This window comes from Rhopalosiphum maidis, chromosome 4 (genome assembly GCF_003676215.2).
Source record: "Rhopalosiphum maidis isolate BTI-1 chromosome 4, ASM367621v3, whole genome shotgun sequence".
In the NCBI taxonomy this organism is placed as follows: Eukaryota; Metazoa; Arthropoda; class Insecta; order Hemiptera; family Aphididae; genus Rhopalosiphum; species Rhopalosiphum maidis.
Window position 1 is genome coordinate 7,146,366 of NC_040880.1, and position 25,853 is coordinate 7,172,218.

Consider the following 25,853-nt stretch of genomic DNA (forward strand, 5'->3'; position numbering starts at 1 on the left):
ACTTGTAAGTCTGTTTATATTATTTGAAACTGTTGTTCAAATTTCTACGTCGTAGGTAGACATTATTATTATTGTATCGTACTAAGGTCACTGTAGAAATGTTCAATTGGAGTTCTATGGTATTATTCGCACTGTAAGCCATAGTAATTAATGGCGGGCACTTCAAGATCATTTTACGAACTCATATGACCTCGCGCCACCAAAACCTACACGAATATTCTTTTACAAATATTATTACATTTTTATAATAACGTATAATCGTGTACTATTATAAATGTTATTATTAGTCGTCGTTGTAGGGCAATAGGCATTATCATATCGGGGGGCGTTATACACGTGGCTGAGTACATAATATTATATAATAACGATTTAAACGAATCGTTTGGTTATGTAACTCGGTGATTACAAATGTTGTAATATATTAAATTATTATGTTCTTAAGCTGACACATAACTATAGGCTGAACAATATTATATTTCATTATTGTCATTAGCGATGTTCAGTCTTACCCGAATTTCAAGCGTTTGATCTAATTTATATCATATTTGGACAGGTACTGTTGTAACAATAACACGTACTCAGGTTTTAGACGATATTGTCGTACAACGTCGACAACAGTTATTAAGGAAATCCGCTATATCATTCAATTCCAATACTATTAGATTCGTCAATAGGTTTAATAACTACTGTTGGTATTGCTTATTATATTTTAAGATGGAGCGCGCACATAGGGAATTTGTCAAATGAGTAGTACGGTTGACGTATTCATTGATTTCACGTTCTTTGAATTTAGTATTAGAATCATCAAAGTGCATTGCAATCTAATACGTCACCGTCGTCACCGATGACGACGGCGTATATTTCATAGGTATACTTACTTTATCGGTAACATTAAATGGTTTAATACATTTTATATACACAGCTATTACTATAGTTCTGAGAACATGCACTAAAACGTATTTTGTTTGACGTTCATGTTTTCAAACTAATAAGTCACTATCAAAGTTCCGGTGAACTATTGATAATCAATATCAACAACAATGGAAGTCGATAAAATCCATCTTATACACACTTGCTCAATTTGTAATAATACTGTTGATAATATTATTAATAATACAAGTGGTAAGTACTGAAATTATGGGTTTTAATTTCCAATTCAAGCTATTATGACCAAGATTTGTAAATAATATCATTGTGTGCGCTAATGTAACCACTTAAATTTTACCAATTTACATGTTAACCAATTATTTAAGAAAATCAAAATTACTAAAAAATACCTAGAATGTTGGTTTTTTTGAACTCATAACGCTTGTAAAGAATAAGTCTCGAAAAAAAAAAAAATTAGAAAAGGTAGGCAGTGGATAACGGCTCCCTATACAGTTGTAAGTATCGAGTATCGAGTGGGTCACTGTAACGGATGTGTTTAATTTGAATTCAATAATTAATATCATTCTGAAAAAATTGCATTTATTGTAATATTATTAGTGTTAAATTATTATAATAGTATATATTTTTTATCATATTTTTATCATATTTTTGTTATTAACTTTTGAGTTAATACTACCTTACACTAAAACAATCTGAAAAGGTTCATAGCATAAATATGCAATATCTAAAAATTAATTAACGCATTTTAAAAATGACTTTGAATAAACTAAAATTCATTATATACGTACAAGTTTTAAGTACCCTCACGTATAATGTTTTTGAATTATAATAAAATAATTAACATTGTTATCTATCATTTAAACACGCAATTTCGTCTAAATTTGAACTTAAAATAATTGTATTTGTATATTTTTATATTTTTTGATATCAATTTGATCTACTCATGAGAAACAGTGAATTATTTTTTCAAACTTTAGATAACAAAATTGAAGATTTTATACATTTTTTACTACGAAATACTCGTAGCCTTTAAGTTGACGAGATTTTCACGAATTTTGTCAAAATTTGAACTTCAAATGTATTTAACAAAAACTTGTGCCTATGTATTTTTAATATTTTTATAAATTTATACAAGATTTTTTAATGAATTATCAATAATTTTAACCAAGTAAATAGTTTTAATGGACATTTATAGAAAAAAATAATTTAAAAATGAAAAATGTCAAGTATCTACTGTTAGGTATATGTTTTTAAATTATAACAAAATAATAAAAATCGTTTGAAGTGAAATAATTATTTTACGGGTGAATAAAAAAATTTAAATTTCAAACGTTCAAAAACTTAATTTAATTTTCTTGTAGAAATTTAATACATACATGCAAAAAAAGGTATAAAGAAACTTGTTCTAGTTTTAATGGGACCTATCGATTCCACAGTTTACAGCATACATTTTTTTCACTACATAATAATAAGGTATTATATGACATACCAACCTCAATTGAAACTTAGTTTTGTATTTTTTATAAATGATTTTTAAATTTAAAACTAACAATACAAAATAATGCTAGGATTATTATTTATTTACATTATTATTAAATATTTTGCTTTGTGATGTATAAACTATAATAATTAACTTCCGCAGTTTCTGCATGATTCTCATGAATTTCCACATATTTCCAGAAATTGCACATCGCTAGATAAAGTAATACAATATGCAGATAATTTACTTATCTTATATTTGGATAAACATAATAAAAATAAAATCAATATTATTATTCAAAAACATTATTGTTTATAGTATAATAAATGTAATTTATTTAAAATATTCATATAGTATTTGAAAAATAGTATTTTGTACAAATTATCTATAATTGCTTTAATTTTAAATAATTCTGATGAAACATGTTCCAACGAATGGTGTAATATGTAAACATAGGTAAATTAATTATACTCCATGATATAAATATTATTTTTTCAATATCAGTTATAAAATATCCATAACACATAACTTATAGGTACCTACAGAACGTTTACATACAACTGAAGGATACTTTAATTAGAATTAGAATAATTCTAATGACTTGATTTATATATTATTTATTCTGATATAGATGAGTATTATTAACAAGAATAATTTTAAATAGTGATTATTAGGTTTTAAATTCAAAATAATATTACAGTAACTAGTGTCATCTGTGATATTCTTGTCCTGCACTATATAAAGTATAACAAACTCTTTGTTTGCACTTCTATAATTTTGTAATAAACCTCTTCGAAATTGGTTAAACATGACCTATTAAACAATTTAGCTGGAATTTTGGACGTGTTGATAAAACACTAATTTTATAGTATAGAGGTTTTTCATTATAAATATACTGCGTTGTTTTCAATAGTTAATTAATTGACACAAAATATATCACGTGACAACTATAAAAAAATCCTTTAACATAACACACATAAGATATAATATCTAAAGATAATCGTATATTTTTGTATTAAATATTTTAATATTATTTCATTGGATTTGAAATAAATTACACACTAAAACTATTTGCATCTGTGTAAATATTATAATTTTATCTTAAATCCTGTGGATGACATTGAGAATATAGTAACAAAAATCATGTAACATTTTAGATTAAAAAATATTTTAGTCATGAGATATAAGTTTTTAATTATGATATTTTATACATAGAACAAAATATATATTTGATACAAAAATTAATTTTCCCAAAACGGTTATAACAGAAAATATTATGGTAACAATTAACAATTTTGAATTTCTTTATACTTTAATGGGCACAAAAAAAATAAAAATAAAATAAAATTGAAATATTTCATTAAGTTATAATATCTTTGAACTTATTTATGTTAATAATAGATTAATGTTGTTTATTTTATGCTACTATAATTGATAGGGGCTATTTTTTTACAAACTACTTCTCCGAACAACAAATTCAAATATTTTATTAATTAAACACTTAATGAAATATTATTAAATTGTTTTAATTTGTCAGAACGCTTATTTTTCTTAGAATTTACACAGAAGTAAAAATGTATTACCTGCGAAAAAACAATTCATTATTATATAACCAATAGCTCACTCGTTTCATAAACGTTTGAAAATAATATATTTTGCTCATTAAGAATTTATGAGCTTAAATATGTTCTTAGAAGAAATAATATTATGCACTTAAGGTTTTAACAGGCGGTAGTTGTAAATATTGTTTTGGTTTCGTTATTATATAATGCATTATACATTTATACTTATTATAGTTTCTTTAAAGTTTATATTATTTAACTTTTGTTGACGAGTCCCTTGAGTGTTATATGATGGTGAGGTAAAGTAAATTTCGGCTTTATGTGTCTATAAAGAAACTATTAATTATTCATTATAATTTTTTATATTATAACATAATTGTTTACTTAAAAAGTATACATCAGTTGCTAAACATATTTTAAATTGTTTTATTATTTAAAATTTTTTTCTTTTATCTTTTTTAGGTACCTATTTTAATACTCTCTGTTAATTTTTTTTGTAAATATTCCTATAGGGATTTTTTTAAAATGAAAAATACAAATTACTACTCATTTAAACAACGCAATTATATACTTCTATAAGCGTCTTTTCTAAATTGACTTTTATTCTATCTTCAATTTTTAAATTCCTCTGAAAAATTAAACTTAAATAGAAGAATATTAAAAATACAATTTTCTTCTCATTAGTACCAACTTAAATATACGATTCATAATTAATTATATAACATTTTGCAAAACTTTCGATCATTTCTTTTACTAGGAAAAAATACCGATAGTATTAATTGCAACGGAAAATTTTTAGATTGAAACCCCTACGAAATGTTACATTTTTTGAATCAATACCTATTTTGTGGCAAAAATATTTTTTTTTGTCATTTTAAATTAATAAACTAATTTAAGTTTTATAAATTAATATTTATTGACATTATCCAGTATCAATATAACATATTGATAAATTATGTTAGTTTATGCCATTATCAAAAAAATAAATAGTTATTTTTATATTTTTTATACATTTTTAATAGATATTTAGTTTTATTATTTTAATATTTAAAAACCGATAATATTAAATAAGTATTTATTTTCACAGTGCGCTAGATTTTTTTAAATTAATTGTAGCAATAATTACGATGAATTGATTATTATATTTTGCTATTTATTTATTTGCATTTCTCAATATTATACTTCAAAAACAGGTTTTGTATCTCCAAATACAGTTATAATACAGTAGTAGTTTTCGACTAACACGTTCATTTTGCAGAGTTTATTACAGCATCCTACAAAAGGTGTCTATTATTAAAAAGCTACTTACAACATTCAAGAAACTAAACACATCTTTCTTCTAATCTTAGACCAATTCATTTCACACAGTCTAAATATCTAACCTACTGTTTCACTCATAAACTAACACCTTATCGGTCAATATCTCTATATTTACCAACGCATTTAAACGTATCATTGATCTAAATTACTAATTTTCGATTTTGGTAAATGCTTACATTCAATTATAGTTACTTCCTAATGACTATATAACTATTAATTTAGATTAGTCATTGTTGCTATAATTGCACCAATGCATAATGTTCAATCAACAGTTTAACAGCTTTATCATATTATTATTAAAATAACTTTAAGTGAAGTCTCATTTACTATTAGTTTTTCTGTCTTTTTAAAAATAACACACAACTAAAGGGTTAAAGAACTATAAAGATTTCAAGCCTTAAATTAAAATCAATCGTAGCTATATTATGTAACTTAAATAAATTCATTTATTAATTTTTTCATTTAAAAAAATTGTAAAATAGTAGGTGATTATGCATGTTTATTGTATAAATATATGAATGTTATTCACATTATGTTATGTATAGTATACTAGGCATAGTCTGGTATTATTAATTATATAAAAACGAGTATTTAGACACGCTCGAATTGTAATTAAATCTAAACGACTAAAAATTATTATTCAGTTTCGAATTTATATCTAGTTTTATTAGAAAAAATTAATTTAAAAACTATTTCAACATGTATGTGTAACTAGAGTGTTTACATTTAATTGCATAGTGTACAATTATATGAATTGAGGTTATTAGTTTCATTAGCTTTGGCAATCTAGTTATATTATTATTTTACTTAATATTAAAATACCTGCACTCTACTGTTTATTATAATAATAGTACTTAAATAAGAGAAAAAAAATGGACAAGTAGGCAATCGCTCTGCTGTACTAAAATTGTCGATTAAAAATTTAATAGGTCACTGTGATGCGTGTGATGGATGTGTTAAATTTGAATTCAATGATACATAAGAAAACTGATTCTAAGCGGAGACGGTCTGTCAACCTAAATTACTAAATTTATTTTATTTTATAATATTTATATAGATGTATTTAGAGTAATTTATGTTACTGTTAAAAATAATTAATTATTAATTATTGCTAAAAACGTCTCCGTAAATATGATTTTTCTTATGTAAAATATATAAGAAAGTGTTGATAATGAATTATTTAGATTTTTTGATTTTAGTGTAATCACAAGAATAGCTATATAAATAAAAAATCAATTTTTTGTGAATTAGACAAATGTTTATAAAATTTAAATGTTATACGTATATACAAAGTGAACGAGCTTACGTATTTTTAATGTTTTTAAATCATCATAAGCATAAATCACATAAGATATTATATTACATTTAGTGAATTTTAAACATTTTTATGATAAGAACAAAAAAAATAAAAATAAAAAAAATAAATATTTTAAAAATCTAATTGAAGTTTCAAGTTTTTACAATTTATACTTTTTGAATTACTACTAAAGAAATCAAGACATCTTTATCTTACGCACAATTTAATTTTTTTTTTAAATTTAAACTTAAAGTGTTTATACAAAATATTTGTAGAAGTAAACTCAGATCTTTTGATAAAATGTTGTAACATTTGTATAAATAAATTGTATGTAGAACGTTTTAGTAAATGTTGAAACTATATAAAGACATAATAGATACAAATTTGGATTTACGAAATAATAACATAAATATTTGATAAAAATTTCAAGTATGTAAGATTATTTGTTTTTGAACTGTAATTAAATAATAAAACTGATTTTGTGGAAAACTGTTTTACGTAATAATTTCAAGTTTTCTCTGATTATTTTTCCCCGATTATTAATTAAAGTTCTGATCATTTTTACATTTGACCACTTAAAAGTATCAATATTAGATCCATTATTCTACCCGAAAACATATTGAAGTCGGCGGTTGAACCAATTTTACTGTTTCAAAGGTTAAGCGTAATGATAAACACACACACACACACACACACACACACACACACACACACACACACACACACACACACACACACACACAAATAATAACATATATGGTATATATCATTGTAAAATCGGTGAGTTTTCTTCGCTCCGCTAAGTATCTAAAAATCATGAAAATAGATGGGCTTATTAATACATCTCGTACGTTCGCGTATACATTGGCGACGGTAATTACTAATGAAAATTAATGACTATTGTGTGATTCCGGCGTAATATAAATTATCATTATGTGTCGCAGTAAAAAAATTTAAAGTAAAAACACGTCATGTATTTTTTTGTCCTACAGACGACGGGTTTTCGTCCATAGCTACGTCACTAATGGCCGCCCACATGATACTCGTGGCGGTTATCGGCACCACTGCGAACTTATGCGTTTTCCTCGCTCTTTCCGTGGGCCATAAGGTGTCCAACAACCTTTTGCTGCTCAACCTGTGCGTCGCCGACAGTATGGTGTGCATCATTAGCGGACCGTTGACGGTGCTGTCTTGGGAGTGGCCGGCACTGTCGTCGTACGCCATCGTCAACGCTGTACAGGTAATAATAATCACACATTGTCGTTCACAACTCGCTATACGAAAACGCTGTGCGTAAAATGTTAACCGCACAGACTCCATCTGTTCGGTTGGACGACGATCGAGGCATGCGCCGAATAACCTACTCACGTTTTTCGAACGTTATGAGATCACTTTTTTTTTTTTTTATATAACGAGAGTCTAATTATTTTCAAAACACGACGATCGTCATTGACGAGACCTTGACATTTTATCAAATCGTCGTTTTAATCAATTCCAGTGTCAATAATTCACAGTACCTATGCGGTATGTTATTAGTTGTCTGCAGTTGCTCAATAATAATTATAGTCTTCCGTTACGTTCTATATTTTGGACGGTATTATCACTACTATAGTGATGGTCGAATATTTAATCGATTTGTTATTTTTACCTTCGAAATAAAAATTAGGATATTGATTATCATTGAAACAACCAACAACCGTACCAATGGGAACATTATGTGTCTTGCGGGCGTTTATCTTTAAATGGTACTTCGGTAGTGTTGATTAGAAATGTGCCCCATTAATCAATCGCATAATAATTATACAAATTATAATATTAACTGTAAATAAATTGTGCAAAGACGTTTATTTTGAAACAAATAGTATGTACTTTATAATATAATATAATATAATACAAATATATTATACAAATGGTATTCTACGTCACACGAAAAATGATTAATTTCTAGTATCTAGAATACGTCCCATGAACTATTTTTTGTTTATAATACCTTTTTTTTTTCAATTATAGTGTATTCGTCTAACCAAATGAATACTACATTAATTAATAATACTCGTATATACATGACAAGTTTATAAATGATTCACTTAACCGGCCGCTGCAGCTGTGAAATGTTGTTTGAAACTAAATTAAAACGAAATAAGCAGACGAGACCCTAAAAATATTATAGGCGACAAAAAAGTGCATATAATTGAAATTTTTATATCTGACGTAAAGGGCAAAGCACGCGGTAACCTTCTATCCATTTAATTGACAACTGTATTTTTATTAGAACAAAAATAATAATATTATGTACCATTATGTATTAATATTATAAAATTGGTACTTATAACATATTACCATAATCAATGAAGTTCAACTTATTTAATAAAAAATTATATTACTGATGTTTGTACTGTCAATAGTGATTTTCGTTTTAAGACTTTTGTAGAATGCAAATAATAATTTATATGTTGTTACATGTGTATATAATAATTACAAATACTGTACAAATAATTGGAACAGAAAAAACTTTTAGTTTACTTTTTATTTTATTTTATTGAAATTTATATTATGTGTAATGTATGAAATGGGAAAAAAGTATATTGTAATGTTATTTAGAGATAGTGATAGACTTTTTTGGATTGTTTCATTTTTTAGACAAAAATATTATCTTAGTACTATCTATTTTCTTAAATAGTTGTAATTAAAATGTAAAATTGAGGTATTTTAAAATACATAAAAAAATCGTATTATTAGTATATACTTTCCTTTTATCTATCTACTATACTAAAATACATTATTTTGGTACTGTGCATAACACATTTGTTTTTTCAAAAGTTTTTTTCTGATGTCATTGTGGTTTTTATTCAAATCATATAAGCTTATTCAAAACAAGAAAAAAAAGTTCTGTAAAAGATTTTGGAATATTTTTTTTATTGTAATGTTTCACGAATACATTTATGATGTGGGACTAAAATGTAAATGTAAATTTAAAAATTAACTGTTTTTGAAAAACAAAGTTCTCAATGTAAATTGATGAAACTTGATGGTTAATTGGGTTAATTAATAACGTTTTGATTCCATTTATATAATATCATTAAAATGCCTATGCTGCATTTTATATTATAATAATATTTCAAATTAATTGCCAAATTATTCGTTATTTAAATAAAGTAGTCCGATATCGTTTCGATGTATGTACTTTGGTAATTGGAGAATATATATAATCATAGTCTGCGATACGAAATTATATTTAGAGATATTATATTTTAGTTGTGTGGTATTTCATGAATATTCATATTTGTTTAGCATTTTTTGATATATTACAGTTAGTTTATGTACAAGTGTGTTCGTAACACGATTGTCTATATTATATCGTTCTTAGGATAGAGTTATAGTGTACGCGGACACACCGACCGTCCACGGCTATGGGATGACCCGTCTAAAATTCATCCCGACGGTATAATGCGTTCATATAATGAAAACAACGCCATGTAAAACATACAAATTTCAAATTAAAACAAAATAGAAAATGCTTTTTAATAGCCTCGGGGAAAAAAATAAAAATAAAACAGAAAAAGAACCGAAATGTTTGGAATGTTAAAGCACAATTCGAATTTTATATTAAAAACAATTAGATACATACACGAGTATTATATATATATATATATATACCTAACTAAAAACGGGAAATAAATTACCATTGTAAAACAAAACCATTTAAAATACCTTTTCTTAATTTGCAAAGAGTCCGCATATTTCAGTCGTTTTTTTTTTCATGTTACACTGGAACAACTGTTAAATAGAAATCGAATTCATTTCACAAATATGCCATTGATGTATATTATACATTATTATTACATTATTATATTTATATGTATATTTTTTTTTTTATCGAATTTACATTTAACCAATTTAAACTACTTATAAATTATGGTCAACCACGTGGAGAATCACGGTTATTAGCCAAAAATTCACTAGGTGATCTATGTAACGATTGCCATATATCGACATCACACATTAGGAGCCTTAGGTAGAGCACAAATAATGTGCTGAGTATGAGGAATGGCGTGTGTGGCTGACTGCTGACTTACGGGTTTTTATCACGCGTCGTGGTAAATAAAATAATGACCGATGCGTGCTTGGCGAGAGCATGCGATACGAATAGAAAAATACGACAGATGAGATCTTTCATTTTTTTTTTTTATATATATACTATTATACATTATCTGTTTTGTATTTTATCAATATATGCTATATCTATATTATACTTGTATGTATCAAAATTCGAGTTATTTACCTACTATAAACATAATTTTGTCATAGGAAACACGTCGAGCGGTAGCGACCAGTGAAGAGGGGACGTTATACCGTAACATACATTTTTTTAGAACTTTTTTTTTTTAGTTTTGATTATTTTTCAATTTAATAGTATTGAGTCAAAATATAATATACAGGTTTAAAAATTGTTTTCATTTAATTGTTTTAGTCTTTGATGGACATTTGAAATCTCCCCTTCCCCACCACGCCACCTTAAAAAAAACATGATTATTACCTATGCTATATTTTGTAGCTAAATAATTTTTATATTTTTATAATACCAGGATGGGTAATCGGAGTAGTAGAAATATTGATCTGGCGTGTCTATGTCATCAGCTCAAATAGGTCACCTTTAAATAGAATTGTTTTATGTTTATATCTGATTATATACTTATTTACAATTTATTGAAAAAAATTAATAAATATTGGTGCTAATAAAGTAATTGCTTAAAATTTTTTACCATGCGAGAATACATAATAATGGTACATTATGATTCGGAAAGTATCTAATAATATTATGTTACCTTTAGATTCCTATAACAAAAGGTTTTAAATTATATTTATCAATACCAACGCAAATAATGATCATAATTATACTCTAAGCTTAAAAATTGTAGAATACAAAATATGTATATAAGCCATAAGAATTATATATGATTGATACTAGTATATAAAAAAAAAGTTAAAAATATAAATGAAAATAAATTTTTTTGTCTAGCACAAGATACAAATTATAAAGTATGTTCAGTATCTGAAATAGCAAACTTGAAACATATTCTCTACAATCATATTATTTATAAAAATAATTAATAGAGCAAGTGGGTAAAATTATATACCTAGTTTTGGTATATTATAGGTAACTATTAAAGCTATAATCTATATATATATATATTGGAAGTTTAACATAAGTGTCCCATAAAGTTGGTTAGTTTGGTTTAGAAACCTGAAACCTCATTATAAAAAGACATCTATTATTTTGTTTTGTATATTTTTACATATTTTAAATTTAATGCATATTAATTAATTTTTTAAAACTATAAACACAAAAAATAATATCATGTGGTATATTTAAATAAAGTAACGTAATGGCTAGATTTTGCGTAATACATTATCATAATTCTTGTTAAATTTCATAAAATCTGACAATGATATGGATTTATTTGAGAGTAAAAATAATAAAAAATATTCAGCTTACATAATACGTAATTTAGGTTTTCTCATTCAGTAAGTTTTAAGATTAAAAGCTAACTTAATTAACTTAATGATAGTTAAGAAGTTATAAATAATTTCAACGTGTACCTTATCATATATTTTGTATTGCAAATTTTAACAAGATGAAATGCATTAACGCATATTTTAGTATTTTATATGTCATATAAATTACTACACCTATTAATTATATTTGTGCATACAAGAAATTGAATTATAAAAAACGATTTAAATTTACTTGTACTATTATTAATCAATTATTATCAATTGAAATGTATTGATTATTTTTAGTAAGTACCTATGTCTTGTATATTGCAGATTAATTTTACAGTACGGCCTAAGCCATTGTGCGGACTTGAACGACGATTTTCATGATTTGAATCAAACCGGTTTTAATGTAATATATTCGTATGCGAATACGTCTTGTAATACACTTTCAAATTTTACATAACATAATTTAAGGCATACGGAATACAATTTCCGGAAATAAATCGTAAAAATACATAAGAAAGTGAATTTAATATTGCTATTTTCATTAAATATTTACAACGATTAAAATTTAAAGACGGAATTCGATACTACTTTCACTTAGAAAATAAGTGAAATCAAAAGTTTGAATGTTTTTAGAAAGCAATTACTTGTTTGTTTATATTAAAAATAGGTTATCATTTTATAACAACTTTATTTTATGATATAATATACCTACCACATATAAATTATCATTTATAGTCTAAATACATGAATTGAATAATGTTGTTATCATAATATGAATATTATGGTATTTGTAAATTAAAATTAAAATAAATAAATCTTTACATAATACTAAAATTCATATAATACAGCGTTTTTATTTTTCGTGTGGTACCTACCTATTGTTTGTTGTTATGCATATCGATATATTACTTATTACATATTAGCCAAATGAAATCAAAAATAAACCCATCAACTCTATGTCAAGTTTATCCTATTAATTATAATATTTATAGATTTATAATACATGTAACATTTATTAAACGTCTAGTCTACACTGTCTGAAGTTTGAATATATTATACATATAATTGTATAGGTCAGAATTATACTATATTATTTTTAAGGACTTAAAAATATGGGTACGCAATGGAATTTATGGTAAAATTATGTTTAGTCGATGTTGCTTAATTTTGCATAAATGGATATTATCATTTTATTATATTAATTCTCAGTCGGAAATTTAATAAGACGTTGCAGAATTAGTGTTTTAAATTTCCTAGAATAAAAATACATTGTGTTTATTTTAAGTTTAAAATTAAATAATTCGTAATTAAACGTGTCATTATATAAAAAATAACAACCTTATTATTTTTCTTCGTTTATGAATAATATGTAAATAAAATAGTATATAAACAATAGGAAAGTATAATCACATAAATGTGTATAGCTTATTGAAATAATTAAATCAATTTAAATATTATATATATATATATATATATATTCTTTTAACATAATTCTTTATTTAGCAATCTGTTATAATATGAACAATAAGCTTAATTAGTAATAAACAGCACAGGGATAATGAATTGAATAAGAGACTTCCCACTAGAGATACGAGTAGTTCGTCTACCTTGGATAGAATTTAAATAATAGTATTTATTTATATCTCACTGAATAACAAAGATATGTATTTTTTTTCTCAATATTTGAATAAATCATACTTGATGGATGAACGAATCACAAATAAGTTATTCAGTAATTTTGCTACTGAATAAGAGGTTATTTGGCGAATAAACTATTACAAATTTATAATATTGTTTGCATTCAACGATAATAGTTGTTAATAATATTATTTAAATTAGTAAGTCGTTACGGTGTTTTCTCTGTGCTTCTGTTTATGTTTATTGGAATAACAAGACAAACATATGTTTTATTTGTAGTTGCGACTATGAATCGTTGACAATGACTTATTTATAAGTAGTTTTTGTTACAATAATTAGTGTAAAATATACAATATACATGAAACAACAAATATATTGAAATTGTTTTCGGAATGATTAATTTATACGTGCTAAACGTTGCCAAACATCATTTATACCAATATTGTGTGTATCTACTGCGTACACATATTATTATTATTTATTTTATAAATATATAAACATTTTCGTTATAGATTGATAATAAAGATTTAAAAATCAAAATCGATAAAGTACTTAATGGATAGGGCAACTCTTGCAGTTAAAATCATAGTTTTTGCGTTTATTAATTAATAATTATCGTACATTGAATATAGTAAATAATTAAGAAGATTTTTGTCATTTTTTTTATATAATATAAGTAATATTGAGGAAAAAAAAAATATTCGGTAAGTATCGGTTTGATCAAAGTAATCCAATACGTATTATTTTTCGTGTTGAAAACTAGCCGAGCGTTCGATACATACTATAGAAATAATTCATTAAAACTAATACTTACCTAAAAACTTTATATATCTCAGAACTCAGTTAATATTTGTAACTGTTGCAGACATAATAATGTATTATACTTTACTAATACCACTAATATCTGTTAGACGTATTTTTCACTTTGTTTTATCACAGAACTTTTATCATTTTATTCATAGGTACATAATATATTAGACATTTAGCTGCATTTGACATTTCAATTAGGTATTGAAGGTATCTTACAGTGGACTTTATTTTATGTTAAACCTTTTGTCATAGACCATAATATAGGTGTCGAACTTCTAACTGTGAACACCGTCTCACTATGATAATATATTACGTTCATAAATATTTATCTATTATATTATAAGCGATTAAATACGTGTATTTTACATTAAATTATCTACATCATAGTATTTAATATTATTAGTTATATTTGATTTAACGTGTGCTATTATTAAGATCCACGTGATCATTCTACCAACACCTGTTGAGTCAGTTACAATAATTAATCTACATTAATAAATAAAAATCATTTAATAATTGATGAATATTACTTTAATTATATTATCTATTAAATAAAATACCTATATTTTATAAATGGAATATCAGATAATGCTGATATCAATAAAATATGCATAACATCAGATTATTTATTTCCCCCAAAATCCGTTATACATTAAACGTGTCGAATGTGACGAAGCTCGTGAATCAGATAGCTGTATTAAGAATCGCCAACTTCAGGGGAGTGCTGGTTTTACCAACTCATTCTAAATTACAACAAAATCAAGTCTTCCAACTCTCACACCATAAAAATACCTCACAGATCAAAATCTTAATTTCTCAATCTCTCTCCAACATCCCTTTTCAATCAATCCCGTCATATGCTTCTGTTACTTCTGGTTCTAAGCCGAACATTAATCTACACAATTTAAATTTAAATTTAGGTAGCCTAAATACTTCTTCGATTTAATTTTCAATATAAACTCATTTCTTTCTGCTATACTAATAGATAAACAATGAGCAATTAAACAATGGGCATTAATTCTTCTCAATTATTTTTGTTACTATATATCTAACACTAATTGAGGTCTTATCTGATACTATATATTTTATCGTATTTATAATTATTTTTAATTCCTTTATTTTTTGCTCATTGTGTTTAAACATCAACTGTTTTAATTTAATACATTAATTATTGAAATATCATGATTGTAACTTAAGGTTCTAAAAAAACAAACATCAAACGTGGCCCAAACAATGATACCATAATGTCGTAATGCTCAGGTAGACATTAAGAGTTTTGGTTCTCCCTAAACATTATTCACAAATAATTTATAAGAGCTGTTTATACATTAACAGTATTAGCTTATAAAACCGTCGATAATACACTTATTTATCGAAGTAGGTACGTTGATAGTTAATGTTATTAATGTACACAACGCAATGTTATTTCGTGTTACGATTAATTTGGTGTAAACCGTATTTTGTAAAGACTCTCAAAAAAAATATTGTGCACGTTAAAATTATAACAAGTACTATTGTACTAATAGTTTTTTATAACCTAAAATTGGGTGTGAAGAAAAGAAAATAACCTCATCTAAAAATGAATTAACTGTTAATAATTTTACTCGTTTTTGTTTTTACTGAATTAAACAAATTAAAATCAATCATTATACTTGTACAACCTTTATAAATTGGGCAAAAATTTGATATTATTATTTTGTACTAGTATAATCCAAAAACAAGTTCTTGTGAAAACTTAGTACTGTAGTGTTACAATTAATAACATATTTGAGATTTTAGCCATATAGGTATCATTAATATCAACAATATATTATGAGTTATAACTGTATACATTATAGTCACTGTTACTTTACTGAGTCGCAAATAAATTACTAAATTTTAGATAACATTACTTAGTTACAAATAAAAATACGGTTTGAGTAAGTTATATACAATTAATATTTATTATTTGTTGTCTTGCATACAGAAAAATATTAAACTTATTTGATAACTTATAAATATTTTTTTTTAACTTACCGTTGAGTTGCATTAGTTTTACGGTTTTTTATTAAAATAAATAATATATTATCATGATAATGATGAATTTTCGTAATTTAATTTATTAAGACTGTAAATAATTTTTTTATGATAAAAGTATGATAAGTACTTAGAATTTTTAATTTAACGATAATAGTTATTATTATTAATTAAAAATTAAATTAATTTTAACTTATGATAATACGTTATATTAATTATTATCTAATTAATGAACCTTTTGAACACAAAAATGTATTGTAATAAGATATTCATTTATTTCTGAAACTAAAATTTTTATAAAATCATAAATGATAATTCCTAGTAATTATATGATTAATATATCAAGTAAACGGGTATTAAAATATTACAATCAAAATAACTAAAAAAGTGTAAAATCTAATATTCTAATATATTGCTACAATATGTAATTTTTATGTACAATGAACTATACAATAAATTATAAATAATAATAATTTATTCATACACAAAATTTAAAAATTAAAATACATTTTTTTCGAAAAGGGATTTAATATTAAGATGTGCTTTTTTTAATAAACTAGGTATTTTAAAATACTGTGAAGTCTTAAGTGTAGTAGTTCTAATAATTAATTACATACAATTTATTTATACAAAATAACCACTTCATGAGTTGCAGTGATAAAAGCGAAAAAATTAATTTTTTCTGAAACACTACTATAAAACGTTTTTATCATAAAGTAATTAATTAAAAATGTTTACGTTGAATTAAAATAATTTAATTTAAATTATAATTGTTCATTATTTGTTGAATTGCTTAGGTGAATGATAGAAACAGAAAATATTTTATCTTAATATTTTTGTCGGGGAGATGGAAAATTGCAAAATATAAATTTAATTTTGAATCTTATATTTTACTCTTTTAAAATCGAATAATTTTTAAGCCAATCACAAAAGAGTTACAAAGGAAAACTGTAATGTAAAATCAAAATCAATAATGAAAAATTGAATGTTAAATTTACACGTTGAACAAAGAATATCTTACTCCTAAAAACATTTTATTGTACTTATGTTATTTTTTCAAAGGTACAAATGTTCATTTTCGATGTGATCAAAAAACCGTCGTAAGTATGTTCCCTAGAGAGTCATCCAACTTCTGATTTATGATAAAAACATATTTTTAGGTTTTCATAAATGCTATGTATTTGTGTTTAAAGTATACATTATGTATACATTTGAAAGCAATATTGAGCAAAATTTTACTTGTGAAATGCGTTAGTAGTGTTTTTGATAAACATAATAAATATTTTATATTTTGTATGTTATAGGTACAATAAGACGTATATTATGGTACAACATGTAGAGTTATTTTTAATGTTTACTGACCAATAGGTATAGTTTTTTTTAATTTAATTTTTTTTTCCAATTTGTAAGTATTGATTTTAAGTCCTCAAATAAAATATTTTTTAAAAAGGACTGACATAATATAAAATTATATTATTTAAGCTTCTAATTATGAATATAAATATGTGTTTTAAATAATGTTCCCAGAATCGTTATGAATGTTTTGTTATATATGTTTTAAAGTATTTGTAATCAATGAATTGTTTTACATACATAATTTTTACAAATACATTTTTAATCTTTATTTTAGTGGATAATACATGACATAATGTTTTTAAAAACAGGTTCATAAAGAAAATGATTATTAGTAAAAAGTCCTAAAACAAGTTATTTTCTTCGTTATAATTTCTCGCTGAATTATTGTATTTAATGTACTTAACATAGATACCGTTATAAAAATTTAATAGAAAGTATTGCAGAAATTATTGTTAAGGAACATATTACCAAGTTCAAAGGCTAGGTTGTTGCAACATGACGTAGTTGTCAAACATCATCAAACGATTTTCATTTCATATCTATGATAGGTCACATAATTTACAATTTAAATTTACATTTTGAGTAAATCAATGAATATTTATATTTATATTATATAGGTTTTAAAATTATGCGCCCTCTTCAAAGTTATGTAAAAAAAAAAAAAAAACAATAATATGTAGGTATGTATGTTGTTTAATTATAGACATTTAAAATACATGGTTCTCTCTCATGGTTTTTTTTTTGATTTTATGAATTTTCGTAATTTGCACATAATTTAAATACACTTGATAATGGGTTTTATTTATATTTATATCAAAAATCTGTTAAATTTTTTAATTTTATTTTCGATTTATGAATTATATAATTTTGTTAAGATAAAAAGCTTGACAATTTTAAACAAGATTTCACGTTAATTGTTCTTAACACAAACAAAATTAAAAATACATGATTCAAATTATTTTTTATAAGAATTTAAAGTTCAAATATTTATGAAACCTGTTCAAATATGTCAATTAATTTGTAGTTTTATAACTTAAGCTCCTTTGAATTTAATATTTAATATAATATTTCTTATATTTCTTTAAATTTTAATTTAAAAAAAAGTTTAGCCTAAAGTTATATGTATTTTTTTACATGAGATTGAAGTTAAAATTTTGATAAAAAAGGTAATATATTCTTTATTCATTGTATAGTTAAATCTATTCTTCTTTTTTATATTTATACAGCTATAGTATTCTTCTTTTATATATTATATTTAAAACGGCAATAGCTTTAAAGAAGCTAAAATAATTCAATATCATATAAACATGTTTGTTTAATGTCTTATGATTTTAAATACATGACTAATATTAATTAGATATCTACTATAATTGTTATGGTTTTAATGGTTTTATATCTCAGTGAATAAAAACTATTAAAAAATAATATTTAACCATAAAATGCAAATGATTAAGATACGTAAAGTTAGCTACCAAAATTAACATTGTTAATTCAATTCCTCCTATTAAAAGTACTTAAAAGTTATGTTGGCATGCTTTTGAAATTTTAAAAAATTGACAATGATAAAAATGTCATGTTGTGCATAATTCATAATTATTTATAAACACACACTTGAAACGTATTAGCCACCCTTATCTTTAGTAATAGTAAAAAAGGAATCAACTATGGCAGATAAAAATAATTCCAGTATTAAATAATTTATACAGGTAAAAAAGTTTGTCTTCGATTTAACTAATAAATTAAACTTTAAGCTAAACTATTACAATTGTATCTGCAGTTAAAATTAAAGATATTATAACTCCAAATCCAGATAGATATATAAATACAATGATAAATTAGCGCTCATTTTCAGACTTCCAGGCTAATATTATTGATAAGTAAATACAATTAATTGTGTACGTTAGTTAACTTAATTAATAGTTAAAATAAGAGTATGATAAAGAACTTGAAAACTATTTCTATAACTTAATTATATTACAATTTTATAATATAATTATTTTTATTAATACCTATTTGTTTATTTTGTTTTGACTAAATTAATAATATAAAGCACAATTTTTTACTAAAAAAGTTCTTATAATAATTATACTTGTTTGCATTAGATCTTTAAACTTAATATCATTATATATTTCAATTAAACACATGTATTACACGGTACATTTACTAATTGGTGTGATGACGTTTAATAATTAAGAATTTCTTAAACCTAAAAATAAAAAATAAATATACATATATTTTTAAATATAATATAATATGTTTTATGGTTTCGTTAAACCCTTAGCTTAGTGAAATACATTGATATTTGAGTGATTATTACTTTTATTTTTTTCCCCTCATATCGTTGTAATTTTTATCTTAAATTGTCAATAATTGTCTTTTTCATGTGGTTGACATGCCTTTTTGTATTCGAGTTCACCATGTCAAAACTAATCTTTCATATAGTATATTTTCATTCGCTTCTTAAGTTTTTTTTTTTTTTACCAAACATGTCACTCATGATTTGTGTTTCTTTTGCTTTTTTCTCCCATTTCAATCCATCCATCATTCTGTACTAGTTAGTGAAACAGAAATATATTATAGTAATGCTTTATTCGCGTTTCATTGTATAATATGTATCTTTCAATTTCGTATCTTGCCAATGTGTCATCGTCATGTTTTTTATCGGAATTAAATAAATTTAAGATTTTTAAAATTGTATAATGTTTTTCTTATAGAAAATTATTCTTACCTCAAATTAGTTGTGATTCAATATATTTTGTTCGGCCTATACAGAAATCGCTAACGTGATAATATATTATTAATGTACCTACATAATTATATACTTCTATTATTATTATTTTATTATATTTATATACCTTGAAGTTTAAACTATGTGGCAAGATATTTCTATATTATGTTTAATAAATTACTGTGTCATTGTCTTAATAGAAATTACTAAATGAGAAAAAATAAAAGAATTTTATATCATATTAAACACTAAACACTAAAATACATTTTCAAATCGCATTCTTTCTAAATTAAAATTAAAACTGCAATTATCTAAAGTATAAGAGCGTGTCCTTTATAGCTTTGTATAATTCTATCTTTATATCATATTAAATCTAGGCGGTACCCACCAAAGACTAATTTAAAAATAAATTAAATGATTTTAATTTTGGGATTAATATATTTATAATTAATAAAAAAAAAAAATACCCCGAAAGTAATCAGTAACAATATTATATTACAGCATATCAATAATGACTTATTGATAACATCATATTATGAACAATAGATTTTTGAATAACACTTAATAAATAACTCTAATCTCGTTAAAATTAAGCATTATAAAATAAATGAAAAGATCTTTATTGATGATATTATTATCTTTCACGAAATTAATATTTATTATTGCTAAAGAAAAGTCATTAGTTCAATGGATTCATTTATAAAATATTGAAGATTTTGTCACACTTTTATAGTTAATAGTTTGGGTTTTGTTTTTTTGTTTATCACGTGTGTATTTACAAGGAAACCTTTCTAAAAATCAATAGTAGAATAATACGAAGTTTAAAGGTAATGTGTACGCTATATAATTCGATAACAAAAGAAATTTATTTTTCTGACAATATTTCTTGTATATATTTCTAAATGATTTTTTTAATTAGCTTTTAAAAATTACAATTACTGTATGCAAAATATTTTACAAAAACGTTAAGAACAAAATCCATATGATAATGATGTTAAATAGATACTCGCGCATAATGGCGTATTGGACTAAAGTTGACCGACCACTATGACACCTTGTATTTATTCATAGCGACCTCCGCCACTGTCGGAATTGAGACCATAGACTTCCATGTATCAATCAATTGATAGTTATTATAAAAATAATGTAATTTAGTGTAAAAGTAAATATTGTGAATAATTCGCATCTGATGTTATTTAATTGTCTTAAAATATCATCTCAAAGTTCAGGGGCGGCCATTCTTGCAAACATTGTATAATTAAAGTTGTCATTTTTAATAAAATTAATTTATTTTGAAATGACTAACACTAAAATTGATATTTATATTTTTGTGCTATACAAGTATCTTTTTTTTAACACAAACGTTAAATCTCGTAATGCAATTGCATATAATTCAAGTAAAAAGGTTAATAATGAATTATCATTATTGATGTAAATAATTTATTTTAAGGTATTATTACCATAAAACTATATAGTCTACATAGAAAAGACCGCTGAATTTGAGTACAGAAAATAATGATACATAGAATTTCAAATCTCTGTACAATTTATATTATTTTTTTCGTGAATTGCATATTATATATTTTTATAATTAAGATCATATTAAAAATATTCTGTGGAATTTCGTAATTTTTCTTTGGATTTTATCATAAAATAACTTAAAGAACCAACTATAGTTATTATATTATTATATTGCCGTTTTATAGAAAAAATATAGTAAAATATAATAAATTTACGATTCATAATTAAATAAAACTGAGACTTATGGATATATATATATATATATATATATCAATTATACTCATAAAATGAATATGGATTAATGTAAATTATTATAAATATTTAAAACTAGTTCTAATTAATTTACCTTAACTATTAAGATATTCTATTAATTTATATATTTACTGTTAAATTAGTTTGCATATTTTATTCTTTAATAAGGTAAATTTTAACGCACAAATTTATCACATGAAAAATAAATTATAAATGCTAATATAAGATTCTAATAATTTTGGCATCTAAAGATTGAATAATTTAATGTTTCATAAATAACTTATTGTCATTAAAACACAGTGTGCGCTAATGCATAACCATAGCTAGGATTACCGTCATTGATTATTACTTATTAATGATTTTACTTTTGGTATCAATGAATAACGATGTTCTATACTATTATGCTTATTAAATAAGAAAGATTATAATATTATGTTCACCGAAGACAATGAGGCTATACATTACTTATAGAAAATGTAAAATCTGCTTACCAAAGGGTTACCATAATAGAAATCGTAGTTATTTTATGTGTTCACGAAACAACTTTACCTACAATATTGTTATCACAGTTAAAGTTGATTATAGTTTATAAACAGAAACGGCTTGTATGCTGTCTATGTGAAGAGACTGACCTAAAGTTGACGATATTAAATAATAATCTCTTTCCAAGTACCCGTGGAAACTTTACATGACCCATCTATTATACATGTATGATATACATAATATTTAAGATCCACCGCTTAGACAAACATCCGGATTTTCAAATAATAATACCTGTACTAATAGTAGAAATACTCAACAGGTAGATAACATTTTTAGAATAACACATAGTTTTTGAATACACTAATAAGGATACCGTTCCATAAACATATAATAAGCTTGCCGTGACATCAAAAATATTCTCATTCGTCAAGTTGGTAATTTTTTTTTTTATGATTCACCGTAATTGCTTTGTTTTAATGTTTCGTTTTTTTACGATAAAACTTTGGGATTTTGCGTGCAAAATTCTCTCATTTAAACATTGAATTATAAAATAATGTAGTTGATAATTTTCATACTCAAAGTTTCTACTTCATATCAAATTCGTTAAAAGCAGTCTTTTTCGTTAAACAAATTTGCTATAAGATCCGTCCTTTGAAACAATTGAGGAGGAGCGGCTGTTTGTATAGGTTAGGGAGAAGTTGAAATTAGACGTTTATAGTTAAATTATTTAATCGAGTATTCTGTCATGTATATATTTATAATTTTTTCATATTATGCATACACGATTATCATGTATATTAATAATATAATTAAAATGGGTTATAAATAAAGCTACTCAGTAGGTACCACATACAATAATCACTTGTACGTTCTATAAATTAAAATGTTATATTGATGTGTTAGTTCTTAACTCATGGTTTATGTAATAACGTAGTGTTATACAGTACTATATACTATCACACAACAATATTATAATACTTTTTACCACAAATTTGAACATCGCTATATTCGACACTTAAATTATAAATAATGGTGTTATGTCACACGCCGACCATGGCCTTGTTTTGACAACTGATTAGAACGGCGTGTGTATACCTGCCGCTATACACAACATTATGAATAAACGTGTTAAAATTGTTAATGTCTATCGAACGACAACAATATTTTACTGTTTAAAATTATTGACGTCCGAAATTCCTTGGCGACGAATATTTTTATGCACAGATGCACAGACGTGATCGATTGACGTATTTCCCGTATGTAAATCAATGACGATGGCCAATGAATTATGAACGTTGCCGAGTGACGTAGGTACGCGATAGGATTATACGGGTGAAAAATACATTATTGCTTTTCTGTATAATAATATTTTGACAACAATGAAACAACAGTAGGTAGGTACAACACGTTGTAAACCATCATGTGCCTGTCTCTTTTCTTATTATTATGGCGAGTAAGTCGTGGCATTTGACTATGCATGTTAAAGTCATGTAAGGTAAATACGAAATTTTTAATTGTATTGCATTTTTACCATCAACCCAATGTTAGGTTATCGTTGTCGGATTGAACTTGTTATGTCGAGTGCAGTGGACACAATACGAATAACGAAGTTTTTATGCGACCGCTTGGATATATTATACAACGAATTTGTTTGGTAGGCGGTGTATCTTTTTTTTTTTTAAGGTTTTATTGTATAATATACTGTATAAAAGATCACATCAGTGATGATGGCGTTGTTGGTTTTGCAGCTTTAGGCGTTTTTAAAGTATTTTTACTCTATTTAAATGCAGTGCAAATACACCATGAACGAAAAGGCAAACAAATTTCGAATTCTAAAAAAGGATCTACATGTGAAAAATATGATTTAATTAGAATTCAAATTCTATAAGCACCTGAAAGTACGACGTTTTTGTTGAATTTATACAATAATGGTATGCGGTTTAGAATTTATATTTCGTTCGTTTCAAAATGTTGGTAGGGTACCTATATAAAAAAAATACAAAGGTGAATATAGCAGTGAATTCAAAAAGCTTAAATATGTCAAAGATGAATTAATGTTGAATACTATATTCTAATGATTAAATATCAGAATTATATTGATTTATATTCAAAAAATTGTTGAATTACAATTTTTATTTCGCAACTTTTAGTTGTCGATCTTAATAAGCTGCTTAAACAACATCCATAATATCATATTATCTTAAAGCAATTAAAATAGAATTAAAAAATAATAATTTACTATGATATTGAAATGATAGTCAAATATTTTTTTTTACATTTCTTTCCCCAGACCGTTTACTAAGTAGTATAATTATAGTTTTTGAATATTATACATTTTTTTTTTATCTAGAATACTACTTTTAAAATATGTTAAAATATTCTATATGCATATAGGAGCTCTATAGATAGCAACATTTTGGATTTTGAGTATTGTATTCTAAAATCACTTAAATATACGAGTATGTATATATATTTGACCTACCAATTTCCCAAAGGCAAGGCATAGGCAAATTTTGACGGTAGGGTTAGTTAACGCTGTGTGTGTTGTAAAGATTAAGGAGGACAAAACAAACTAAATTCATGTTTTAGATTCTCAGAGGAGAGATGAATGTATTGATTTTGCAATGATGTGTGACTGTGTGAGCACACGAAATACAATTCTCCTCACCATTACCGTCAAATCTCCCAAGTTATGCTCAACAATCTATCTATAATATCCAAACGAAAAACGTTTAGAGTTTCTCATATACTGATTCCGTCTCCCAGTTTGCCTGCTGGTGTATCTGCTATGGTGTATTCTCACGTGGGAGATAACAACAATAACAATATTATATGGTTGAAGCGTAAACAAGCAGTTATCGTGGTAATCGTATAGTTTGAGTTTACGTAGCGGCTTAGGGTGAGGTATTTATATTGTCCTGTAGAAAACCCATTTAAATTACCGTAGGTACATAAACGTGTGTACTTAACGCAGTCGTAATAACGCTGTAATTCCCA

The 25,853-nt window shown here is 24.7% G+C and overlaps 1 protein-coding gene across 1 annotated transcript in view; it reads left to right on the top strand.

The window, feature by feature from the left end:
• Positions 1–25,853, top strand: part of LOC113549153 (annetocin receptor) — a 98,129-nt gene that overhangs the window by 42,090 nt on the left and 30,186 nt on the right. The window contains exon 3 of the mRNA XM_026950329.1: positions 7,540–7,787. Within this exon, the coding sequence (XP_026806130.1) occupies positions 7,540–7,787 (248 nt within the window). The remainder of the gene's footprint in view (positions 1–7,539; positions 7,788–25,853) is intronic.